Source organism: Myotis myotis, unplaced genomic scaffold, assembly GCF_014108235.1.
Source record: "Myotis myotis isolate mMyoMyo1 unplaced genomic scaffold, mMyoMyo1.p scaffold_m19_p_8, whole genome shotgun sequence".
Classification (NCBI taxonomy): domain Eukaryota; kingdom Metazoa; phylum Chordata; class Mammalia; order Chiroptera; family Vespertilionidae; genus Myotis; species Myotis myotis.
Genome location: NW_023416390.1, coordinates 19,033,669 through 19,055,163, shown reverse-complemented (window position 1 = coordinate 19,055,163; position 21,495 = coordinate 19,033,669). Strand labels below are relative to the sequence as shown.

Sequence of the window (21,495 nt, the reverse complement as noted above, 5' to 3'; positions counted from 1 at the left end):
GACATCCCCCAAGGGGTCCTGGATTAGAGAGGGTGCAGGCCGGGCTGAGGGGACCCCCCCATCTGTGCACGAATTTCATGCACCGGGCCTCTAGTTTAAGGTATAAATTCCCTACAAATGTGGAAAGAAAGTATAGGTGAGGTTGCTGTATCAGAGATATCATTTGTCTTTCAAAATCTTTAAGGTTCCCTTAAAAAAAAAAAAAAAAAAGAACTATATTCTCAACATAAACCTTCAAGTAACCACAAACCCAGGACCATCACAGTTCATAGCTTTCTCTCCTATGCTCTGAAAGTTGAATTAGGAATGAACTGAAAGCAGCCTTTGCCAGAGACACAGGGAGCAGAGAGTTGGACACAGGGAAATTGAAAAACAAGAACGTGTAATCTTGTTTTCAAAGAATGTAGGTGGAGTGGGGGTGTGGATGGGTATGTGTGGGGACTCCATGCTGATGTTTTCTTAGTGGTTGGCTTTTCTCTCTCTTCCTTTAACAGTGCAGAAGAAGATGAAAGCAATTTATAAGCTACTAGAGGCCTGGTGCACAAAATTCATGCGGGGGGGAGGGGGGGGGGTCCCTCAGCCCAGCCTGCACCCTCTCCAATCCGGGACCCCTTGGGGGATGTCAGACTGCCAGTAGCAATCTGGGACAGCTATTTCCTAACTGCTCGCCTGCCTGCCTGCCTGATCGCCCCTAACCACTCTGCTGGCCTGCCTGATCATCCCTAACCACCCTCCCCTGCTGGCCTGGTTGCCCCTAACTGCCTTCCCCTGCTGGCCTAATCATCCCTAACTGCTCTCCCCTGCTGGCCTGATCACCACTAACTGCTTCCCTGCCTTCCTGATCACCCTGAACCACCTCTGCCTTGCCCCCCCCCCCCCCCCAACTATAGCTTTATCTGGAAGGAGGACCGGACAACCGGAAGATGTCCAGTCGACCCAGTCTAATTAGCATATTACCCTTTTATTAGTATAGATTGTTAAGTTTTACTTTGTATTAGGCAATATATGTTTGTCTCAAAGAGAAGAAACATAACAGTTTGTTCTTACTCCCCCCAAAAAGCTTGTGCATGTATAAAAAGCACCCTCCTCTGGGCACTGGTTGTCCGCAAAGGTTCCTGCTTTGGGCTCCTTGGTGCCCCCTGAAGGTCAGTTGGCAGAAAGTCTCTCGCCTGCTGCTTGCCTTGCTCAGTGTCTAGGAGGCAGTTTAACATGGAGCTTTAACAAGAGTAAATTTTCTATCACAAACTCCAATAACAAGAAACCCAGGAGTCTGCCAGAATTCACAGCTTCAGTTGGCAGGGTTTGAATCCTGATTTTGCAGTGTGGTGGGTGGTTTGGATGGTGCAAATACCCCTTCCTCTCATAGTTTAGAAAGATGAAAAAATTAGAATACAGACTGGATAGTAGATGCCATTAAGGAATTCTTATCTTTTTTTTTTTTTTTTTTTTTTTTTTAGGCTTTGGTAACACAACATATCCGGGTTTTTACAACATCCCTTCTTTTTAAAGAGATGATTGCTGAAAGATGTAGAGATGGAATGATTTAATGCTTGCTTGATATTTGCTTTAAAATCCTTAAAGGTAAAAAAGGAATAGATGAAGCATTATGAAAAATCTTGATAACTGTTAAATTTGGGCAATGGACAGATGGAGGTTCCTTTTACAGTTTTCTTGATGTTTGTGTGAGTTTGAAGACTTGTAGAATACAAAATTCCCGCTTTGTCACTTCTTACCCCATGACCTCGGATAAATTCATTTCTTTGTGTTTTGCTTTTCTTAACAGTAAAGCAGAGATCACAGGAACCCCTCCCTGGTAGGTGTGCTGTGTGGATTGGACAAGATTCTCTGGGTTCAGTGCATGGCACCAAGCCTGCCACTGAGCAAGTGTTCAATCATTATAGATTATCATTAGCATTGGGTATGGATACGGGTGAGGAAAATATTTTTCTGTCACATACACTCTGGATGCTGGTTTATTTGAGCTTCCTCTCCGACCCCCAAGTCTGCCTTGCCGCATAGTATGAAAAATGAAAATGTACACAAGCAGATGCTAAAGCGAACACTTAATCCTAATGGGATATAGCACTAATGGTATGTGTACTCTCAGATGATAGAAGTCACTGAGTATCGGTCACTACATGAGGAGGGTGGGGAGAAGGGAGACAGTTAGGAAGGAAAATATACCACAGACAATGCTTGCTGGTTAACACACTTTATATTTAACAAAATAATTTTTTAATAATATATTCTTTACACATCAAATATTGTTGCTAGAATCCCCTTTTTACAGTTTAGTGTTTAGGTTTTCTTTTTTTTTTTCTCACTAGTTTTCAGGCACACCATTTTTCAAAGATTTTAGAAACTGAATCTTTTTTTTTTAAACAGGCATCAGCTGACAAACAGGCTGTTGTTGATCCCTTATTTAAGCAGAGCTGTAGTTAAAGCCGAGAACCAAAGGTGGGGCGGGCAGGAGTGGACAGAGGTGACAGAGCATGGCAAACGGAGCCTTCAAAGTAACAACAACAACAACAACAGATGGGATCACAACTCTGTTATTCGGAATTCGGGAAGAATTTCTCGATGAACTGGGTGGAAGGACTTTTGTCAGTTTTGACGGTTCATGGGAAATTGTCACAGTATAGGTTCATCTCTCCCTAAAAGGGGGGAAATCTCAGTGCTACAAACTCTTAAAGGAAAACAGCTTAGAGTGAAACTTTGAGAGGAAAAAATATCCAACAAAATAAAATAAAATAAAATAAAATAAAATAAAATAAAATAAAATAAAATAAAATAAAATAAAATAAAAATCCCTTTCTCTGGCTGGTCACAGAGGCCATGGAGCAGCCCCTCTAAAGAGAGTTTCTTGATGGACATGATACTTCATTCTAGTTAATTCTAACTACAACTATCATAGTGCCAAGACTTTGATGCAAAATTTTGGTACCCTGGCTTCCCAGTGGCACTCTCTTTCTGGTTTCTGAAAAGAACAGAGTAACTCCTTAATAATACATAGGGTACTATGCTACATGGCTCCATTAATGATGTTTTCTGGGTTGCAAATATTATTCCTGTCATTTATTATTTTTATTATTTCTTTCCAAGAGTGTGGATTTTTGAAGCTGGGAGCAGACAACCTCAGGGCAAAGAAAGCTCTATAATACATCTCTGTCTAGACATAAGCTGAAGTATGAGATGCCTTGACTTCGGAGTGCGGGAATAAATCATGCAGAGTCGTTCATGAATGATTCATGGCTGTCTGTGTGACGTAGCCACGGTGGCAGCTCAAAGGCACCGACCTCGCTGCGGATGGATGTTCTGCGGGAAGGCGGCCTGATGGTCTCCCTCGGATGGCGCCGCATGGCTATTTGTATCATAACACAAGCAGTGTGCCTGAGCCGTGTCAGGTCCAACTCGTCACCACCTTGGTTTTGGAAATGACAACTCTTTCTTGATGACAGGAGGTGCTTCCAGGGAGGACAGATGGACAGTTTTAAATGAAAATCCAGTTGATGAGACTCAAGAAACACGTGTCCTGAGGGTTGGACCTATGGCATGGAAGCATGGCTCCCTTTGGAGGAGACTGACCCCGCCCCCTGGAGCTGCTGATTGTGCATGTCCCAAAGGGCTCAGAGGCTCACCCAAACCACAGGCTCAGCCTGAGCTTGCCTGGCATGACCCCTGGCAGAAACCACTCTACACTGATTATTCTAGACCACTGCTTCTCAACCAGCTGATGTTTCTCTCGCTCCCCGACCTCTCAGGGACATTGGAAATGTCTGGAGACATTCACCACTCGGGTGTTGCTGTTGGCATGTAGGGAATAGAGCTCAAGGATGCTGCTCAACATCCTATAAATGCACACGGGTTACCTCCCCGTCCCCAACAATGAATTGTCTGGCCCCAAATGTCAACAGCACTAGGGCTGAGGCACCTTGTTCTAGAATGCGGTACTCCATAGAAGTTAGGGCAAAGCCAGGGTGGGTGGGGGGCTGAAAGGAGAGAACAATGATAACAAAGACAGCCTTCAAGTTTCCTCAAGGACCCTACCAGATCTGCACCAGGGTTTACAAGACAGAAACAAGCAACTACCTGTGCCTTGTGGTTTCAGAATTGCTGAATTTGCACTTGACTCGGAGGTGGCATCAGATACCCTGTGTATTTTATTTTTTTCTGTTACTATACTCGCAGCATTACCAGGGCAACCTTGAGACGCTTCGCTTTAATTGTTCAGTATCTAATATATACATTTTAAAAAATGTTCAACAAATGGAATTGTATTGTGCAAGACTCACTCTACCCTAATCTTGAATTTAAATCAGCACTTGAGGTGGAAAGAGTGTCCTGAATCTGTGTTTTAGACAGAGGGCTGAGTGGTCATTACTCTAACAGGGCCAACACGGTCCCGAACCATAAAAACTGCCTGCGTGTATGGCTGGCTGTCAGCCAAATCTGATCTCAAAGGCCAGTTGTGTTCAGAAGGATTCAGATTCACAGTGGGGCGACTCACCCTGGTTCTGTATTTATAGTGCCAGCTGACAGTGGGTTTGGAGGGTGTTTAATTAACAAGCTGAACTCAACTTCAGCATCATGAGAAAGTTGGGTGACTAATGCTACAACTTCGAATACCTGACTCCTTTGGATTCTTTAGTCACCTTCATGGTGTACTTCAATATTAGTGTTTGATTGGCAGTTTCAAGGTTTTGCAGATGGAATGTGTGGTTTGTCAGCATGAAATCGGGGGCCCCCAAACAATGCATCGGGTGCCAGGTCCCTGCCTTGCCCAGCGGTGTGTCCGTCTGTGTACCCTTCTCTTTTCTCAGCTGACAGGGCAGGAGTGATTGGTTGGATGCTTTTGGTGTTCCTGGTCGGGCAGGGTCCGCACCCCTGACATTTCTTTACCAAAGTTTGACACAGCTGTGTGGTCAAATCTGGCCCCTTAGACTCTCAATGGGAAAAAGAGATACTACAGGAGAAAAATGCCGTGTCGGATGGACAGGAGCGTAAACGGGAATTAACTCGGCAGACGGTGAGCTGGCAGGCTAGAGGTGTCACCGGAGAAGCAGCCTGTCTGAGGCGATTTGTTTTTTGTTCCAGAAATCCAGTCAAGTCACCATCGAGCGTGGGTAATTACAAAAGCGGTTTCGAGAGCTGTGTACTATATGTGTATTTTATATAGCAAGAGAGGAATGTCCTCTTAGTAAAACAGTCACTTTTGTCAACCCTAGAAGGTTTTGCTGGTGACCCTGTTGGAGCTGGCGGGAGTCCGTGTGTCCGTTCCGTTGCGTTGGAAACGTGTGCGGAGCAGCAGCCCCGCGCCCTCTCCGGGGAAGTGGTCCTCGCCGGGGTGGCTGGCGCGCTACACGATCTGCTTGCCTTGGCATTCGCGTTTGGAGCACTGCGCCGGCTTCCACCAGTCCCCGTTGTGGCAGTGACAGATGTTACACTCGTCCACTTTCACTTCGATGCCAGCCGGAATGATGGTAGTCCCTGCGAAGCAGTTAGGACCTGGAACACAAACACACGCGGGTTAGTGGGTGGGACCCGAGAGGCGCTCTCTCCTCCCTATCCCGCCCCAGTTTGGAAGTCCAGCCCTCTAACGCCATGATGAGCAGGTCAGACTACGCTGAACAGTTTATCATGAAAGAATTTTCCAGCCATCTCCTTTCAATAAAAACTCTCCACCGCTACCATGTTTTGCTCACAGCTAGTGTTCCCTGTGTATATCATGCATGCCAGCCCAAGCTGGTTTGGCTCAGTGATGGAGTCAGCTTGTGGACTGAAGGGCACATGCCCGGGTTGCAGGCTCCATCCCCAGCATGGGGTGCGCAGGAGGCAGCCAATCATCATTGATGTTTCTCTCTCTCTCCCCCTCTCCCTTCCTCTCTGAAATCAATAAAAATATATTAAAAAATAAAGATCCAGTGCTCAAAAAATAGTGTCTGTTACTGAGTACATGCAGTTTTCTAAAGTAAGGTTCTAGGAGTTAAACTCTATTTGCTTTCTGCGTAGTGATGCAAAGGCTGCTGAAATGTCCTCTAAAGTTGAATGCGAGTCCAGTGAGATCAGCATCAGAAGATGGTACCCAGGCCTGTTCCCTGGCTTCCCCTGGTGGGTATGAATCGATGAACTCACTCAGTCCCCAGTTTCAGCACCTCCCCAAGCACAGTTCCTGGAATCCCCAGCTTGTTTCTTGATAATAATGAATAATTCATGACCAGATGATTTATTCATGTCCCAGACAAGCTTTGTTAGAAGTTCATTTGATTTTTATAAATGGAGTTCCTTTAATCTGTCGGCTATCTGTTTTTGTTTTTGTTTTTAAAGAATGACCCAAATGGTTGGCTTTTGAAAGTCAACCAGAATTTTATTTTACTTTTTCAGATCCAGAAACTCTTTACTGAAAATGTCACTTGCTCATCATAGATGGATGTTTCTAAAATTCACCAATCTCAGGTTTTCACTTCTTGTCTTTCTCTCATTTCTATCTTACCCTTTATTTGTTTTCTTCTTTTTTTTTTTTTAGTCCTCGCAATGAACAAATGCCAGTGTTCAGTGTTGGTGATATTATTTCTCAGATTCAAATGGAATAAAAATTGCTTCCCAGGGTGCAGTGGATTAGAGTGGGGTGGTGAAAATTGCTGTTTCTTTGAAATAATTTGATATAAGTCTCTGAAGTACATATTGGAATAAAGAGGGAGCACAGAGTGGTGTCTACTAGTGATTTATTAATCCAGCGTTCCTGGCCACTTGCCATAACCACTACAAAGTAGCCTGGCAACATACATCAATATCCCTGCCCTACTCTCACTCTCTTACCACTTGATAAGAATTTATGAGACTCTATTTACTATCAAATAAATAAAACAGGGGCGATTTGTAGTTCACTTCATAACTAGAATCTTGCTTTTATAAAATTGGTAACTATTAATATGTTATGGCTTCAATCACCCATTGTTTTAGAACTCCCAGACCTCAGTTGTGCATGCACTTACGGTGGCGTGTGTGACTTATGCCTTTCCCTCACTCTGGGGGACAAACACCTTGGGCACGTGCCTGGAATGGAGAACTAATAAAAGGAGGCGGGATCTACTAGGTCAGTGATGGCAAACCTATGACACGCGTGTCAGAGATGACACACGAACTCATTTTTTTGGTTGATTTTTCTTTGTTAAATGGCATTTAAATATATAAAATAAATATCAAAAATGTAAGTCTTTGTTTTACTATGGTTGCAAATATCAAAAAATTTCTATATGTGACACGGCATCAGAGTTAAGTTGGGTTTTTCAAAATGCTGACACGCCGAGCTCAAAAGGTTTGCCATCACTGTACTAGGTCAAGGTTGTCAATTAAACAGCTAGTGAACTGTCTACTTTTACCTGGGAGGGAATTTTTTACGCTGCTGTGGGTATAAGCTCCTGGCCATCCTAATTGCTGATTGTTTAAGGATCACTATATCAATATTACAAATCTTGGGATTAGACATTGTTTGATACATTCACTTATCTTTGGGACTACACCTCCCTGGGAAACTCCCACAAGAAATCATGGACTTGTTCTGTGACCAGAACTGAGGGAGTCTTCAGAGAACTTGGCAAGGAAGCATTTCCAGGCAACTCTGGTTCTCCTGTGGCTGTGTGGACAGACTCCTCTCAGCCCAGCTAGTTCCAGCTCACACCTGGCAGGAGCCAAACTAGCTTCAGAAATGGCACTGGATGCTGGCCGCCACCTATTTCTCTGGGATCCCCCAGAGGAGGCAGTGGTTTCTCTCTCTCTGCCTCTCTACTTCTCACCAGTTCTTTTCACCGCAATTGTATACTTTTAACTTTTCCAGATGGGCAATGAAAAAAAAATTCTAAACAGTGGTTTCAAAGCAAAGAAGCCCCTGACATAAGCAGAATATTATTCAGTAAATGTTCTCCCAGCTTCTTGAGAGGATTTGGAAATCTGCCCAAAGAATCTTAGAATCTTAACCGTGTGTGTGTGTGTGTGTGTGTGTGTGTGTGTGTGTGTGTAGAGGAATGTTGCTGTCTCACAGGGGTAGGTTCATCTCAATGGCACAATAAGAGAAAAAGGCAAGTGGGACTCTTTGTAAAAATATCTCTGATAAGTCATCATGCATGTGTTGAGTTGTTTTACTAGGGTTCTGGTTTTGTATCTTCCTCTTTCTACCTATATTGGTGTCATACTATGATTAGTATGTATTCTATCAGCCTTGACACATCATTTATGGACACATCATTTATGGAATTATTTAGAATTTGCTGCAATCTCAGCCCAGGAAATATTAATTTATATTGATTGACAGAAGTCAAAGAAATATTCCTTGCACTTTGCTAGGACTGGCCAGTAAAAGGCACTGCCTGTGAACATCATGGAGACTTCTCTGTGGTCTACTTGGTGATCAGAGGTATTTCACAGATTCAAAAAATCCTGTTTGATCTCATTAGTGATTTTATTAGGAGCCTTCTGAAAATTTCAGGTGTAACTAAAGCAAGGCTGGAGTTTTCTGTTAATAGCTTGATCTGCTGAAAAGTAATTTAGGTAATTGTCAAACAGAATGGTTGGCACAATTTAGAAACGGTATTGGTCTGTCCTTAATAGTAGTGACAATAAATGCTAATTTTCCTTGAGCATGAGAGTGTTCTACATGAGCTCCTTACATAGGGAATCTATCCTTCTGTCTATTCTTTTCCTTTTATTTGGGATCTGATTCCTTCTGTCTTGGTTTATGTGAAAGAATAGATGCTTAGAAGACTGAACTCAATAGTAAAGCAACGTATTTTAATGCAGAAGACTTGGAGAGACTCCAGAAGGGAGCAGTGAAAATGATTAAACTGAAGGCTGGCAAATAGGACCTCTGAGGAAAGGTTAAAGGGATTGGAATTATTTAATCTAGAAAGAGAAGACAGAGGAATAACTCAATAACTCTCAGTGAATGAAGGTTTATTAGGTGAAAAATAGTGGCCAACTGTTCTTTCTTCCTTCTGATGCCGAGCATAAGAGGAAACAGAAACACATCGATTGTCAAAGAATTGTAAACACACACAAATTGCTCAGAGAACTGAGAATTGAGCATGACAGTTTCCAACAGTGTGGGGAGATCGTCTCTCTTAGAGATCCCTAAGAACATAGGACATTTTCATCTGTCAGGTAGGATTTAAATCATTAGCTCCTTGAAAACAGGAACTGAATATCTACCCTTTCTTATGGTCCAGGCCTAATACTATGTCCAGCAAATATTAAAAACTCAGTATATGTTTGTTTAACTGAATAAAATATGATGAACAAACTAGCTATATATTGGAAGCAAAATTATTTTCTGAACTTATGGATCAGGCTTTACACACTCACATACACATATACACACTATCTATCTATCTATCTATCTATCTATCTATCTATCATCTATTTATTAATATAGGATGTCCCAAAAATGTATACATACACTTTGAATAATTATAAAGGCAGTGTTTATTAAACTACATTTCATTTTCAAAATTGAGCCATCAGCTGTTAAAGTATATATACACTTTTGGGGCATACCCTGTATATCCGGCCTTGCGCTAGTAATATAGGTATAAAAACATTTATTAATTAATGGGAACACAGAGCGATCATCACTTGAGCACTTCATGCCAGGAGTTTGTCTTATTTAATCTTTCCAATAAACCATATAAGGTACACATTCTCATCCTCAGAACTCTGGGCCTCCGAGATAGAAAACGACTTGTGTGAAATCACATACCTAGTAAGTGACATCAATGGAATATGAGTTCAAATTTCCTTGACTTATAGGACGCCATAGAGTGCATTGCTGGATTCTTTACCCAGTTCCTGGGTTTCTATTCAGAACTTGGAAGTCCAGTTGGTCCTAGTGTTGAAGATGCATTCTGAGGTAAGAAATTTGATGGCTAGGAAGATGTGGGTCACTTTTCTATTGAACTTTATCAGATTTTAGATTTATAGTTTTGTCTCTAGAAAACAATCTAACAATGAAAATGTAGTTCTTGTGGAGAAGATGCCTGCAGTATGGGTCGTGGGCTTTCCTTTGAGTAGCGGTTCCCACTGGTGCTGACAGTAGACCAACTCGGAAGCAGAATGAAAGGAAACGGTTACTCGGGAGACCTGGTTCAAGTTGTGCTTCTACAACCAATTATCTCTGTGACTTTAGACAAGCACTCGGTAACCCGAGTACAAATGGAGGGCCATATGGTTTAGTCTCAAAAAGGATTCATATTTTTGAAAAAGCAACATCATGGGAAATGCAGCTTAAATTTTTACTGGGACTTGGAACAAGAAGGGAAGAAGGGAAAAGCAGGATAGGAATTCTCATACATGAAAAAAAAAATTTTCCAGGAAGCACATCAATAATTTCCCTATTATCCTGTACTTCTTGGAGCACTTATTTTCCATACCTATAAAATTAAAACTGGTTTGCAAACATTTTTTTAACAATAATAATCATTCAAAATAATCTTTTTTTTTAAAAATATATTTTATTGATTTTTTACAGAGAGGAAGGGAGAGAGATAGAGAGTTAGAAACATCGATGAGAGAGAAACATCGATCAGCTGCCTCCTGCACATCTCCCACTGGGGAAGTGCCCGCAACCCAGGTACATGCCCCTGACCGGAATCGAACCTGGGACCTTTCAGTCCGCAGGCCGACGCTCTATCCACTGAGCCAAACCGGTTTCGGCCAAAATAATCTTATAAGGAAGACCAATCTATTAAATATATAAACTCAGAACTTCTCTGGCAAGGTAGCTAAGGGAGCCTGGAGCACTGTCTTATCAGCATTACTTTTTCCTATCTTCCTACCTCAACCTCACAAATTTAGCCTGTAAGGCATCCACACAGAATATCTAGTGATCAGAGAAAACACATTTGGAATAATCTTCTCTAGTGTCAATAACCTAAGAAACTAGGAGAAAATAGAAGAGATACTGTAATATTTGTGGTTATAAGAACTGAGCAGATTCATTCAACCACTAAAATTATCTTTTTTTGGATAGTCCTAAAATTTCCCTCATAAAAGGATGCATAGAAATTATATGAAAAAGGGGGTGTATAGCTACTCTGATTATCCTATAGACCCATACTTGCTTATGATGTTAAACATCACATCAGTTGCAAGAAGAAACAAATATATAACATGAAATCATTGCTCTGAAAGACAGGATCGGAGAGCTGTGGGAAGCTGTAACAGAGAACTTGATCTGAGCTATAGGTAAATGGAAAAGTTGTGTGTGCGGACTCTATGAGGAAGTTGAAAAGCCAATGGGGTTAGAATGGTGAGTGCAATAAGAAGTGGCTGGGAAAGCCAGTTCTAGAGGCTTGGAAAACAGTGTGTGCTGGAGCTGGTAGCTCATACTGGTCTTCAAGAGACTATTTTTTAAATATTTAGGAATCTGGTCACCTTTTTTACATTATTTTGGTAGCTTGAAATTGGCCATGGTGGAAGTACTTATGCTACCCAAGTCAGTGAGTGCTACAAAGGATTTAAACCACTCCTCCCCTGACCCAAGAGCTAGTTGTTAAACATTTATATCACTAGATTAGGGCTCAAGATCTGGGCCTGGTTGGCTATGGTAAAATTTTTTATCTTTATTCTAAAAGCCATTGGAAGCTCTTGAAGTATTTTAAGAAGGTGTGTGTGTGTGTGTGTGTGTGTGTGTGTGTGTGTGTGTGTGTATAATAATAAAATAAAGGCATTGATTCCATGAAATACCCAATGTCACTCATAATATGATTAGTCCACATAGCACCCAAGGTCAGATTAGACATGACCTGTGTTGGTGGATACAAGTCCTTTGAGATTGCAGACATAGACAAGAGCCTTCACAGGCCCTAGTCCTATATAGTTGTAAAAACACATTACTTTCTTATTTGCTTTAAGGTATTAAAAGTATCTGCTAAGGTGCTGGGGTAATATTAAATTAGTGTCATCAATTAACACACTGGCTTGAATTAATTGATCAGATTATGCCTTATAGAATGCAAGGTCCTAGGGGAAATAAGGCCCAAGAAATGTATAATTTGATCTGAGTGAATGAGAAGGGCTGGAGGGGAGGGGGTATAATTTGTAGAAGAAAATACTTATTTGGAGTCCCTTAGGGAACCAGGATCATGTGCAGTTTGAAAGCGATTCTACTGGGCAGTTTGGGGAAGAGGAGGATTCTACCAGTCAGGCAACAAAACCAATCCTGGAAAAAAGGCACAAGATAGAGGAAATTCTATCTAGAGGTTATCCAGAATAGCCAAAGGAACTTAGCTTGGGGCATAATACAATCAAGAGTAAGGGCCAAAATAATGCCACAGATGTGACCAAGTGAAAACATATGTTGGGTGCGGATACAGCAGCTTGCCCCATCATTTTCACCAACCCAGGGTCTTGGATGCTGCTGCTAGAACCATAGGCATAGATGCCCCTCTTACAAGCCTTGCTAGAGTGAAGACTATGTGGTCCTATTGGTCTTGAAATCACTAGTTTTAAATTTAAAGTCTGCAACAGCTAATAAGCCTGGGGTCAGAGTCTAGTAAATACCTGCACCCTAGCTGCAAGGGAGAGTGGAGTATGAATAGCTAGCATTTGCAGCTTCTCTAGGAAGAGATGGGCTTTCTTTATATGTAGATAATTCCTCAATTATAGGAAGGGGGCAATTCATTTCTAATACTAAGAGGGATCAGAAGAGGGGTCAATGTGGCAAACTTTATCTACTTCATTTTTTTTTTTTTCTGGGGCTGACTACCAATATGCTTGTCTTGAATATTTATTCAGTCTGAACAAGACTACTCTAAGCATGAGTGATACAGCTATTAATAAGACGGAGTTTCTGCCTTTAGGGAGCTGACATTCTAGTGGGGTGAATCAGACAAAAATCAATTAAATAGGGCTATTTCAAGTCATTTCGTGTTATGAAGAAAATAAGCAAGACAATGTAGTAGAATGCCTAGGTCCGGAGTGGAAAACTTCTTCATAGTTTATAGAATATGTTCATATATATTTTTTAAATTTCTCATTCACCATCATGCAATAAGGTGTTTTTCGTGGATCCTATTGCACAAGTGGGGAAAGGAATGCTCGGAGAGATTAAGGGAGCTGATGAAGGGCGGAGAACTAAACAGCAGGAGAGCTCACATTTTAACCCTCCTATTCTGAGTTGACTACTTTCCTTGAGGAGACTCTGTATTTGTATTGTTATTTACTCCAAAAGTCAGCTGTAATCATACATCCCTCTGTTCCTGCTTCCCCAGCTATTTTTTGCAGGAAGCTCACGTCAAACCCAGACCCAGTTGACAACATTGAATTCAGCGAAAATACTTTCTGGAGTACTTTTAAAGAAATTCCATGCACGACCATTTTTCCTCTCACAAGAGCTACTATTTTCTTTGTTTTATAGGTGAGGCAATGAGACATAGAAATGTCAAGTGACTTTCTCAAAGTCACACAGCTAGTAAGTGATTAAGCTGGGGACGCACAGCAACTTTTCTATGCTTCATTCCAGAAGTCAGTTTTTCTGTAAGAGCTACTTTTCATTTTCTCCTAATTGTAATAGCACCTGGGATGGTATGGGATGGGTTAGAAGGAAAAGCCCAGAATATTTAAAGAGAGGGAGAGAGAGAGAGAGAGAGAGAGAGAGAGAGAGAGAGAAAGGCAAAGAGGTGAATAGGCAAATAGTGAATGGAAAGGGGTAGGTCTGCCTACAAAACTCCCATGTGGGGCAGAGAAGTGGGCCCCTCCAGCAGCTTTAGTCAACCTCTCCTCCATAACTGCAAAGCAGAATTGCTCCCTGGAAGCAGATATGGCTGAAAACACAGCGTGAATCTAGTGATCATCTCGGCAGGCAGGCCGACTGGCACTGAGATCTCTCGGTAGGAGATGCCCTGTCCTTGTTGCTTGATGACCCAAATCCTCTTTCCTGCTAAGCCTCCTCCCTCCCAGAAGCTAGGGAAGTTGGGCAGGTCACGGCCACTTTACACATGCTTTCAACTTATGAAATGGTATGGCATCCCTGAAAATCCTCCTTCAGACAACAACGTCATATGCTTATAGTGTGTGTCTGAGTATCCCAATTTCTGGCCTTGATTTAAAAATTTATTATTGACACTTGGTGTCTTTTAGAAATTGGTTGTAAATGATCTTTCTGCAGCATAAATGAGGCAGATTCCTATTGTGCAAGACCATAAACATCCCATATTTGTTTGGCAGCGCACCTAAATCATTGTTTCAGCAAATAGTAGGCTTGGAGGCCTCAGTCTGGGGTAGAACCGGATTGGATTATGTCCTTCCTTTTAACTGAGTTTAATTCTCTGCTTCATGAAGTCTGATAGACGTTATTATGCTATGGAAATGCAAATCGGCTTTCTGATCAGGCACACTGATTTCTTACTATTAAAATCTTGGAGAAAATGTTTCTAAAAAAACCCAGTAATTAGAGCGGCTTGCAGTTAAAATGGAGCTAAGTGGCTGAAACCTTCCCAGGAACATGTTTCATTGGCCTTGTTAGGCCTGGTCAGAGAGCAGTGACATGAGTTTGATCACTGACGGAGCTCCCGAGTGGAGAATGGAGAGACTCTCTTTCTGCTTTTAGTTACTCATCACTATCACTGTGTTACTTCCAAACCATTTCATTAAACCCGAGAACAAAAAGCGTCCTCAGATGAAGGCGGCAAGACTCAGGACGGATTGTTTTCTCTGAGGCTGCCCTAAAGGTTCCTGTTAATCATTTTATTTGAAAATTCAATATTGCTGAACTCCCACACAAATTTCAGTGTGAGGGCTCCAGAGAGTTTCCTGGCCCTTAAGTATGTAAGATTTATAGCTTCGCTCTCCAATTAAGTAATGCAAGGGTTGGAGCAGAGAGAGGAAGGACGTGGTCATGCTGCACAATAGAGGGAAAGGTTGGCTGCTCTTTTTCTAATTTCAGGCAGACCAGCAGGCTGTGAGAGCCTGGCGTGGTTCCCGCTGTGTGCTAGCTGGCCATCTACACGTAGCCTCACCTTCAGAAGGGTGTGTGTGGTCGGCATAGGTCTTAGTTTGCCCTTGCATAAGACACTTTACCTGCTTAGTGTTTGCTATGAATGAGGAAATAGTCTCAGCCAAATTTTCAAGCTGAAACAAGACAACCTCCCTTGTTAGAGCTCTCTGTGGTTTTCAAGTCGTGATAATATTTCTTCTTAGCAATCTTAAAGGTTGGAGGAACTGGTATTACTGTACCCATTTTATAGCTAAGGGCACTGAGGTTCAGAGAGAAGAGCTGAGGTGATTTTTTACCTACTTATTGAGTCGCTGAATTGATTTACTTGTAGGTGAGGCGATTAGGACTCTGACATCCACATTTCAATCCTGATCTTGCCATTTACTGGAGGTATGATCACAATGTCCCCAGTCACAAAGTGGGAATAATATTACAATAACAAGAGTACCTACCTTATGGAAGTTTTGAAGGAGTAAATGAATTACCAAATGAAAAACAATGAGAATAGTACCTGTCTTATACCAACACTCAGTAACTGTTAGCTGTGGCTGCCTGGCCAGCATAGCTCAGTGGTTGAGCATCGACCTATGAAACAGGCAGTTACAGTTTGATTCCCAGTCAGGGCTCATTCCCAAGGGTCCTCATCATTGATGTTTGTCTCCCTCTCCCTTCCTTTCTAAAATCAATAAAAATACTTTTAAAAACTGTTAGTTGTTGCTATTTATCATCCTGATTATAGTTTTTACCTGAGTTACAATCTGCTACTTTGGGTATGTTATAGAGTACTGGTCCTTGGATTTCTATTTTTTATTTTGTTAATTTTAAAACATCAGTAAAGAAATTAATCTTGTTGATGTCAACTAATATTGTTTTTTGCAAAGTGAGTAAGCATATAACAGTAAGATAATTTCTATGTGGATTTTTCTGTGAATAGAGACAGCATCATTGGGGAGGGTTGAAGGGAGATGCATTGGTCTGAACAAGTTGACTGTGGAAGGATCCATTAGGAAAATGATTTAAAACAGTTTTCTTGGACTACTAATGATAACTGCTTTGGTTTGTTGGAAAGAAAGGGCCCAGATATGCTGGGAGGATGTCTAAATTAAAGGCTATCAAAAAGATTGCAAGCTCAATAAGAGAGTAGATGAGGTATATATCTATGTATCAAAATATCTACCTATCTAAAGGCTTTTTTTGCAGCATTTTTTTCAGTGCTTGAAAATCCAGGATAAAGTGTGAATGCCTGCCAATAACAGAAATATTGAATAAATTATGGTGCCCCACCGCATGGACTATTGTAGCCATTAAAAAAGAATGAATTACAACCTCCAGCTGACTTGAAGGGATTTTTGTGAGTTATTATTGAATAAGAAAGGAATTATGCAGAGAAGTGTACGTATAATAGGAGCCTATTCTTATAAAAATATAGACAAACTTCTGTGTGTATGTTTGTATGAGATTATGTGAGGATGAAGGAAAAATAAAGAAGCACAAACACTCTGTTGTTATTGTGGATTATCTTGCTGGAAGAAAAAGGTTTTTGATGGGGAGGATTTGAGTAGAACAAAATGGCAAGAGAAAAACAGTGCATTGTGACATTTTATATTCAGTTCTATGCATAAAATAGAGAAAGTTCTGATACTGGCACGTGTTTCAAAACCAAGGTGTGCACTTAATGATGTAATAGTTTTGTTTTTGTCCTTAAAATGTGTTATTAAATTGATAATGCTTCTGACAGTCAGGCATATTTTAAATAGAGGAAATGTAGTGAATGTCAGACAGCGGCAGACTACCCAGAGCCATCAATTCTCCAGTGTCCTTGACTCTAAATGTCTAGGGCGGTGCTGGCCCTTGCAGTAGCCACTAACCATATGTGACTATGGAGCACCTGAAATGTGGTTAGACCAAAAGGAGGGTGCTGTAAATGTGAAAAAATATCCAGTCGAAAAGGCTTAGTATGCCCCAAATATAAACAAAGCATGCAAAATTGCTCATTGTATTTTTTATATCAATTACATGTTGGACAAAAATATTTTGGATACATTGGGTAAAATAAAATATATTCTTAAGATTAATTCCATCTCTTGTTCTGTCCAGATGGCTCAGTTGGTTGGAGCTTCATCCTATGCACTGAAAGGTCGAGAGTTCCATTCCCAGTCAGGGCACATACCCAAGTTGTGTGTTCTGTTCCTGGCTGGGTATGTAGGAGAGGCAACTGATCAATGTTTCTCTTTCACATTGATGTTCTCTCTCTCTGCCCCTTCCTCTCTCTCTCTCTCTAAAAAATAATAATCATCATCATCAAACTTATCCTCAGGTGAGGAATAAAAATTTTAATTACATCTTTTTCTTTTTACTTTTTTAATGGAGCTAACTTAGAAAATTTCATTTTAGAAAATATCATGGCTCACATGATACTTCTATCAGATAGTACTGGCCTAGAGGAATTACGAAAGAATAAAGAAGTATTCTGAATGACCAAGAGGAGACTAAGTTTTACATAATTTGGTAGGAAGGAATACTAAGTGTTGTTGAAAAGGGCATATCTTTAGGATAGGGATTCTCAGAGTGTAGGCCTTTGATCTCATTATCAGTATCACTCAGAACATCTCTGATATGCAAATTCTTCATCCCCTTCAGACATCTACTGAATTAGAAGTGCCAGGTAGGGGTTCAGCAAACTGTCTTTTAGCATATAGTCCAGGTTATTCTGATGCCAGCTAAGATGTGAGACTCCCTGCTTTTGGATAAGGCAACTTGGATAAAAACCATATCATTTGGAACTAGGAAAATAGCTGAGTAAAGCAATGAATTTAGCATGCTACAAAAACAAGGCTTTTAGCAACAGGTCAATCCCAAGGAGAAATTCTGAGCTAGTAAATGGTGGCTAAATGGTTCAATTACTTACAAGTTTCAGTATTGACCTCTGAGATGTCATTATTGTGTTTTTTTGATAAGTGTGATTTTTACCCACATGACAGCTTTGAGAATTCAGGTGTCATGTGTGACACGGCATTTGGAACCATTTTGGATGCTTTACTGATCTTACTTTCCAAGAACAAGTTGCTTGTCACTGGAAAGAAAATAGTATACATTTATACTTTGGATAGAATCAGGTGGGAAAAGATTGTACAAACTCAGTTTTATCTACCTTTCACATGAAAAATAAAATTTGTTAAGCACTTTCTACTTCTCACAAATAATTTAGTATCATCTTTGAAAACTGTTTACTTCACTGATGAAAAAGAAATTACCAACCTGCTTCATTACTTTAAAATAATATTCTTGATTGAACACACTAGAATAAAATGGACATCCTCCCTGGGGGGGGGGGAGGGGGGACATGGGACATGAGGTATCCTTGTCAACAAAGTAAGCATCACTCCCATCACCCCTCCCACACACATAATACATTTCATCATAGAAATAAAACAGAAAACTTTCCATTTTTATTCTTTCTATTCAAAGACACAAAATGCTTTGCAACTGGAAAAGAAGATGATGGGCAGATCATTTTATTATTGGAATATATGACCAAAGCTGCCTACTGAATGGCAAGAGTAGGTTTACAGTTGTTTGTATGAAAAAGAATATCATAATTAATAAATAGTAAAATAAGAATAGACTCTGTGTTTTGTGTACTCACAAGTGTAAACCTATTTTTATGCCACTCTATATTATTAGACATGCCATAGGTAAATTAGATAACACAGTGACATTTTCTTTAATGGGCATCTAACAATGCCTGTAGGTGGCTAATAGCTATGACACAGAAATGATGACAAAATTAGTAAAAATAGTCCACAAACTGTATAATAAGTTTGACAGAAATACAGTCCAGCATTTGCTAATTCATTTACTCCTTCAAAACTTCCTTAGGTGCAAACTGTATGCTATTTTGACAGAAATATTTCTAGTCTAGAAATATTATGTTGACCAGACAGTCATATTTCCTTCCTGTGTGTATATGGCAAAAGTAGATATGTAATATAAATAACAATGGGATAAAGTTTATGAAAAATAAGATAAAGCACACATATTAAGAGCATTTAATCTAGATTAAAAGTCAGAGAAGGATGCCTTGAGGAAGTGTTTGGTGACAATGACAGGGAGGGGGCAAAGAAGCCATATGTGAACAGTGTCTGAGTGCAATACAACACTGGGGCATAGGGAAGCACTTGAGATACAGCAGAGAGCTGGTGAAAGTGGGACCAAAATAAAAGTAGACATCAGTAGAAGCTAGTGCTTGGTGCTCTTAAATTGCCGGGAGCCGGTCCATGCTTGCTGTTTCAAGGGACCTGGCATATATGGCATACTGTTCTTAATATGTTTGCTCACCTTCTTGGCGCTGTGTTTTAACCAAGGTCTCCTCTCTGAGAAAGGTTGTTTCCCCAGGTAGGGATTTTCCCCTGAAGTTAGGGAATAAAACCTCTTAACTAAGTGCCAGGTGGGTAATTAATCACTTTAACTACGAACAATCATGCTTAAGCTACATAATCTTTACTCCCTGGAATGGAGATAAGAAACACCCTAACCTTTGAAATAGAGATTGATAGGATTTGAATCAACTGGTATAAATACAGATGCAACAAGACAACAAGACCCAGAACTTAGAACACAGAACTTAGAAGACAGAACTTACACAGAACCTACAGACAGAAGAACTTTGCTGGAGAGAACATGGCAAAAGATCCTGGACTGAACCTGACTACAGAAATTGGCAAGAGAACCTGACTAGAACCTGGTGACTGAACCTGGCTGGAGAACCTAGCGGGGAACATGGCTACAGAACCTGGCTGGAGAACCTGGAGAACCTAGCAAGAGAATATGGACACAGAACCTGGCTGGAGATCCTGAGCAGAACCTCTCTGGAGATCCAGACCGGAACTTCGCTGGTGATCCTGGCTAGGCTGCTGATCAACTGAACGCTGTCTCCGTGTCAATCCTTCTTCGCCAACTCTGTCCACACCTTTGGGAACCCCTGGACCTGCTCGGGTTGGACCCCAGCATTAAATACCATATTTGAGATTCCATTTAAAGAGCAATCGAAATCATGACATCGTCAGCTTTACTTTTTAAATAGATTACACTGGCTTTACTATAGATGTTAAGGAAGCAGAGGTGAGGCCCGTGTTGCAGAAAGTTGACCAATTTAATCAATTCTTGCATTATTCCAGGCAAAGATAATGGTAGGCTAGTCTAGGGCGGTGGCCAGGGAAACAGAGAAGTGAATGGATGTGAGCACTATTTAGGAGATATAATCAATATGATTTGGTGGTGGATGGAATGTGTGGAATAAAACCATGCCCATCAAGTTTCTGATTTGAGCCAGTATCTAGGACACTGATAATGCAGCAGGATTTGGGGGAGAGAGAATGAGGTTAATGCTGAAAATTTTGCATTTATGCACACATGAATCATCCAAGCCAGTGGTTCTCAACTTTCTGGCCCTTTAAATACAGTTCCTCATGTTGTGACCTAACCATAAAATTATTTTCGTTGCTACTTCATAACTGTAATGTTGCTACTGTTATGAATCATAATGTAAATATCTGATAAGCATGATGGTCGTAGGTGACCCCTGTGAAAGGGTCCTTTGACTGCCAAAGGGGTCGCGACCCACAGGTTGAGAACCACTGACTAAGCAGCGCTGAATAGAGGAAGAGAATTGACTGAGCTACACAGAGACAGCTGGGAGTCCCTGGCAAATGAATGGTGATTGAAGCCAGGGGAGTGGGTGAGGTTTCCCTGGAGCAGTTGGTGTAGTGCAAGAGGAAAGGGGGCCTAGACAGCAGACAGCAGAGTTGGAGAAAAACAGTGGTGCATGGTAGCGGAGAAGCAAAGCAAAGCAAACATTTTTGGTTGGAGCAGTCACAGCAGTGTCCAATGCAGCTGAGATGGCATATGAGATATGGGCTGAGGCAAGTTTATTGGTGACACAGGAGCAATTTCTGTGGAGTAGTGAAAGCAAAACCAAGTTGGTGGGAAGGAATAATCAAGAGAATAGAATAAGAGAAAGCAAAAGAGCATGGAAATCTATGTTCTATGATGGGAGATGGGAAATTCCCTCCATTGTAATAGACAATAGGAAGCTGAAGGAGTTTCTGCCTGGCAATTTCTACTGTCTCTGGGAAGGAGGAGGGGCACTAGTCTACTGAGAATGAAGGGAGAAGACTGAGGAAAAGAGGGAGGAGTTGCAGCAGTTATTCGAGAGAATGAAAAAATAATAGCCGACTGAAAAGCATAAAATTGCTGAACTGGGTAAAGGTTTAGACAAAGAAGGTGACTATAGTTTGTGGTGGTACCATTATATATATATATATATATATATATATATATATATATATATATATATATATATATATATTGATTTCAGAGAGGAAAGGAGAGGAAGAGAGAGATAGAAACAAGAATGATGAGAGAGAATCATTGGTTGGCTGCCTCCTGCATCCCCTCACCCCACTGGGGATCAAGCCTGCAACCTGGGCATGTGCCCTGACAGGGAATCGAAC

The 21,495-nt window shown here is 41.0% G+C and overlaps 1 protein-coding gene across 1 annotated transcript in view; it reads right to left on the bottom strand.

Annotated features, from left to right (window-relative positions):
- Positions 1-3,906: 3,906 nt before the first annotated feature.
- The window catches only part of VWC2L (von Willebrand factor C domain containing 2 like), a 148,280-nt gene continuing 130,691 nt past the window's right edge, over positions 3,907-21,495 (bottom strand). The window contains exon 4 of the mRNA XM_036318537.1: positions 3,907-5,505. Coding sequence (XP_036174430.1) covers positions 5,357-5,505 — 149 coding nt within the window. The 3' untranslated portion in view covers positions 3,907-5,356. The remainder of the gene's footprint in view (positions 5,506-21,495) is intronic.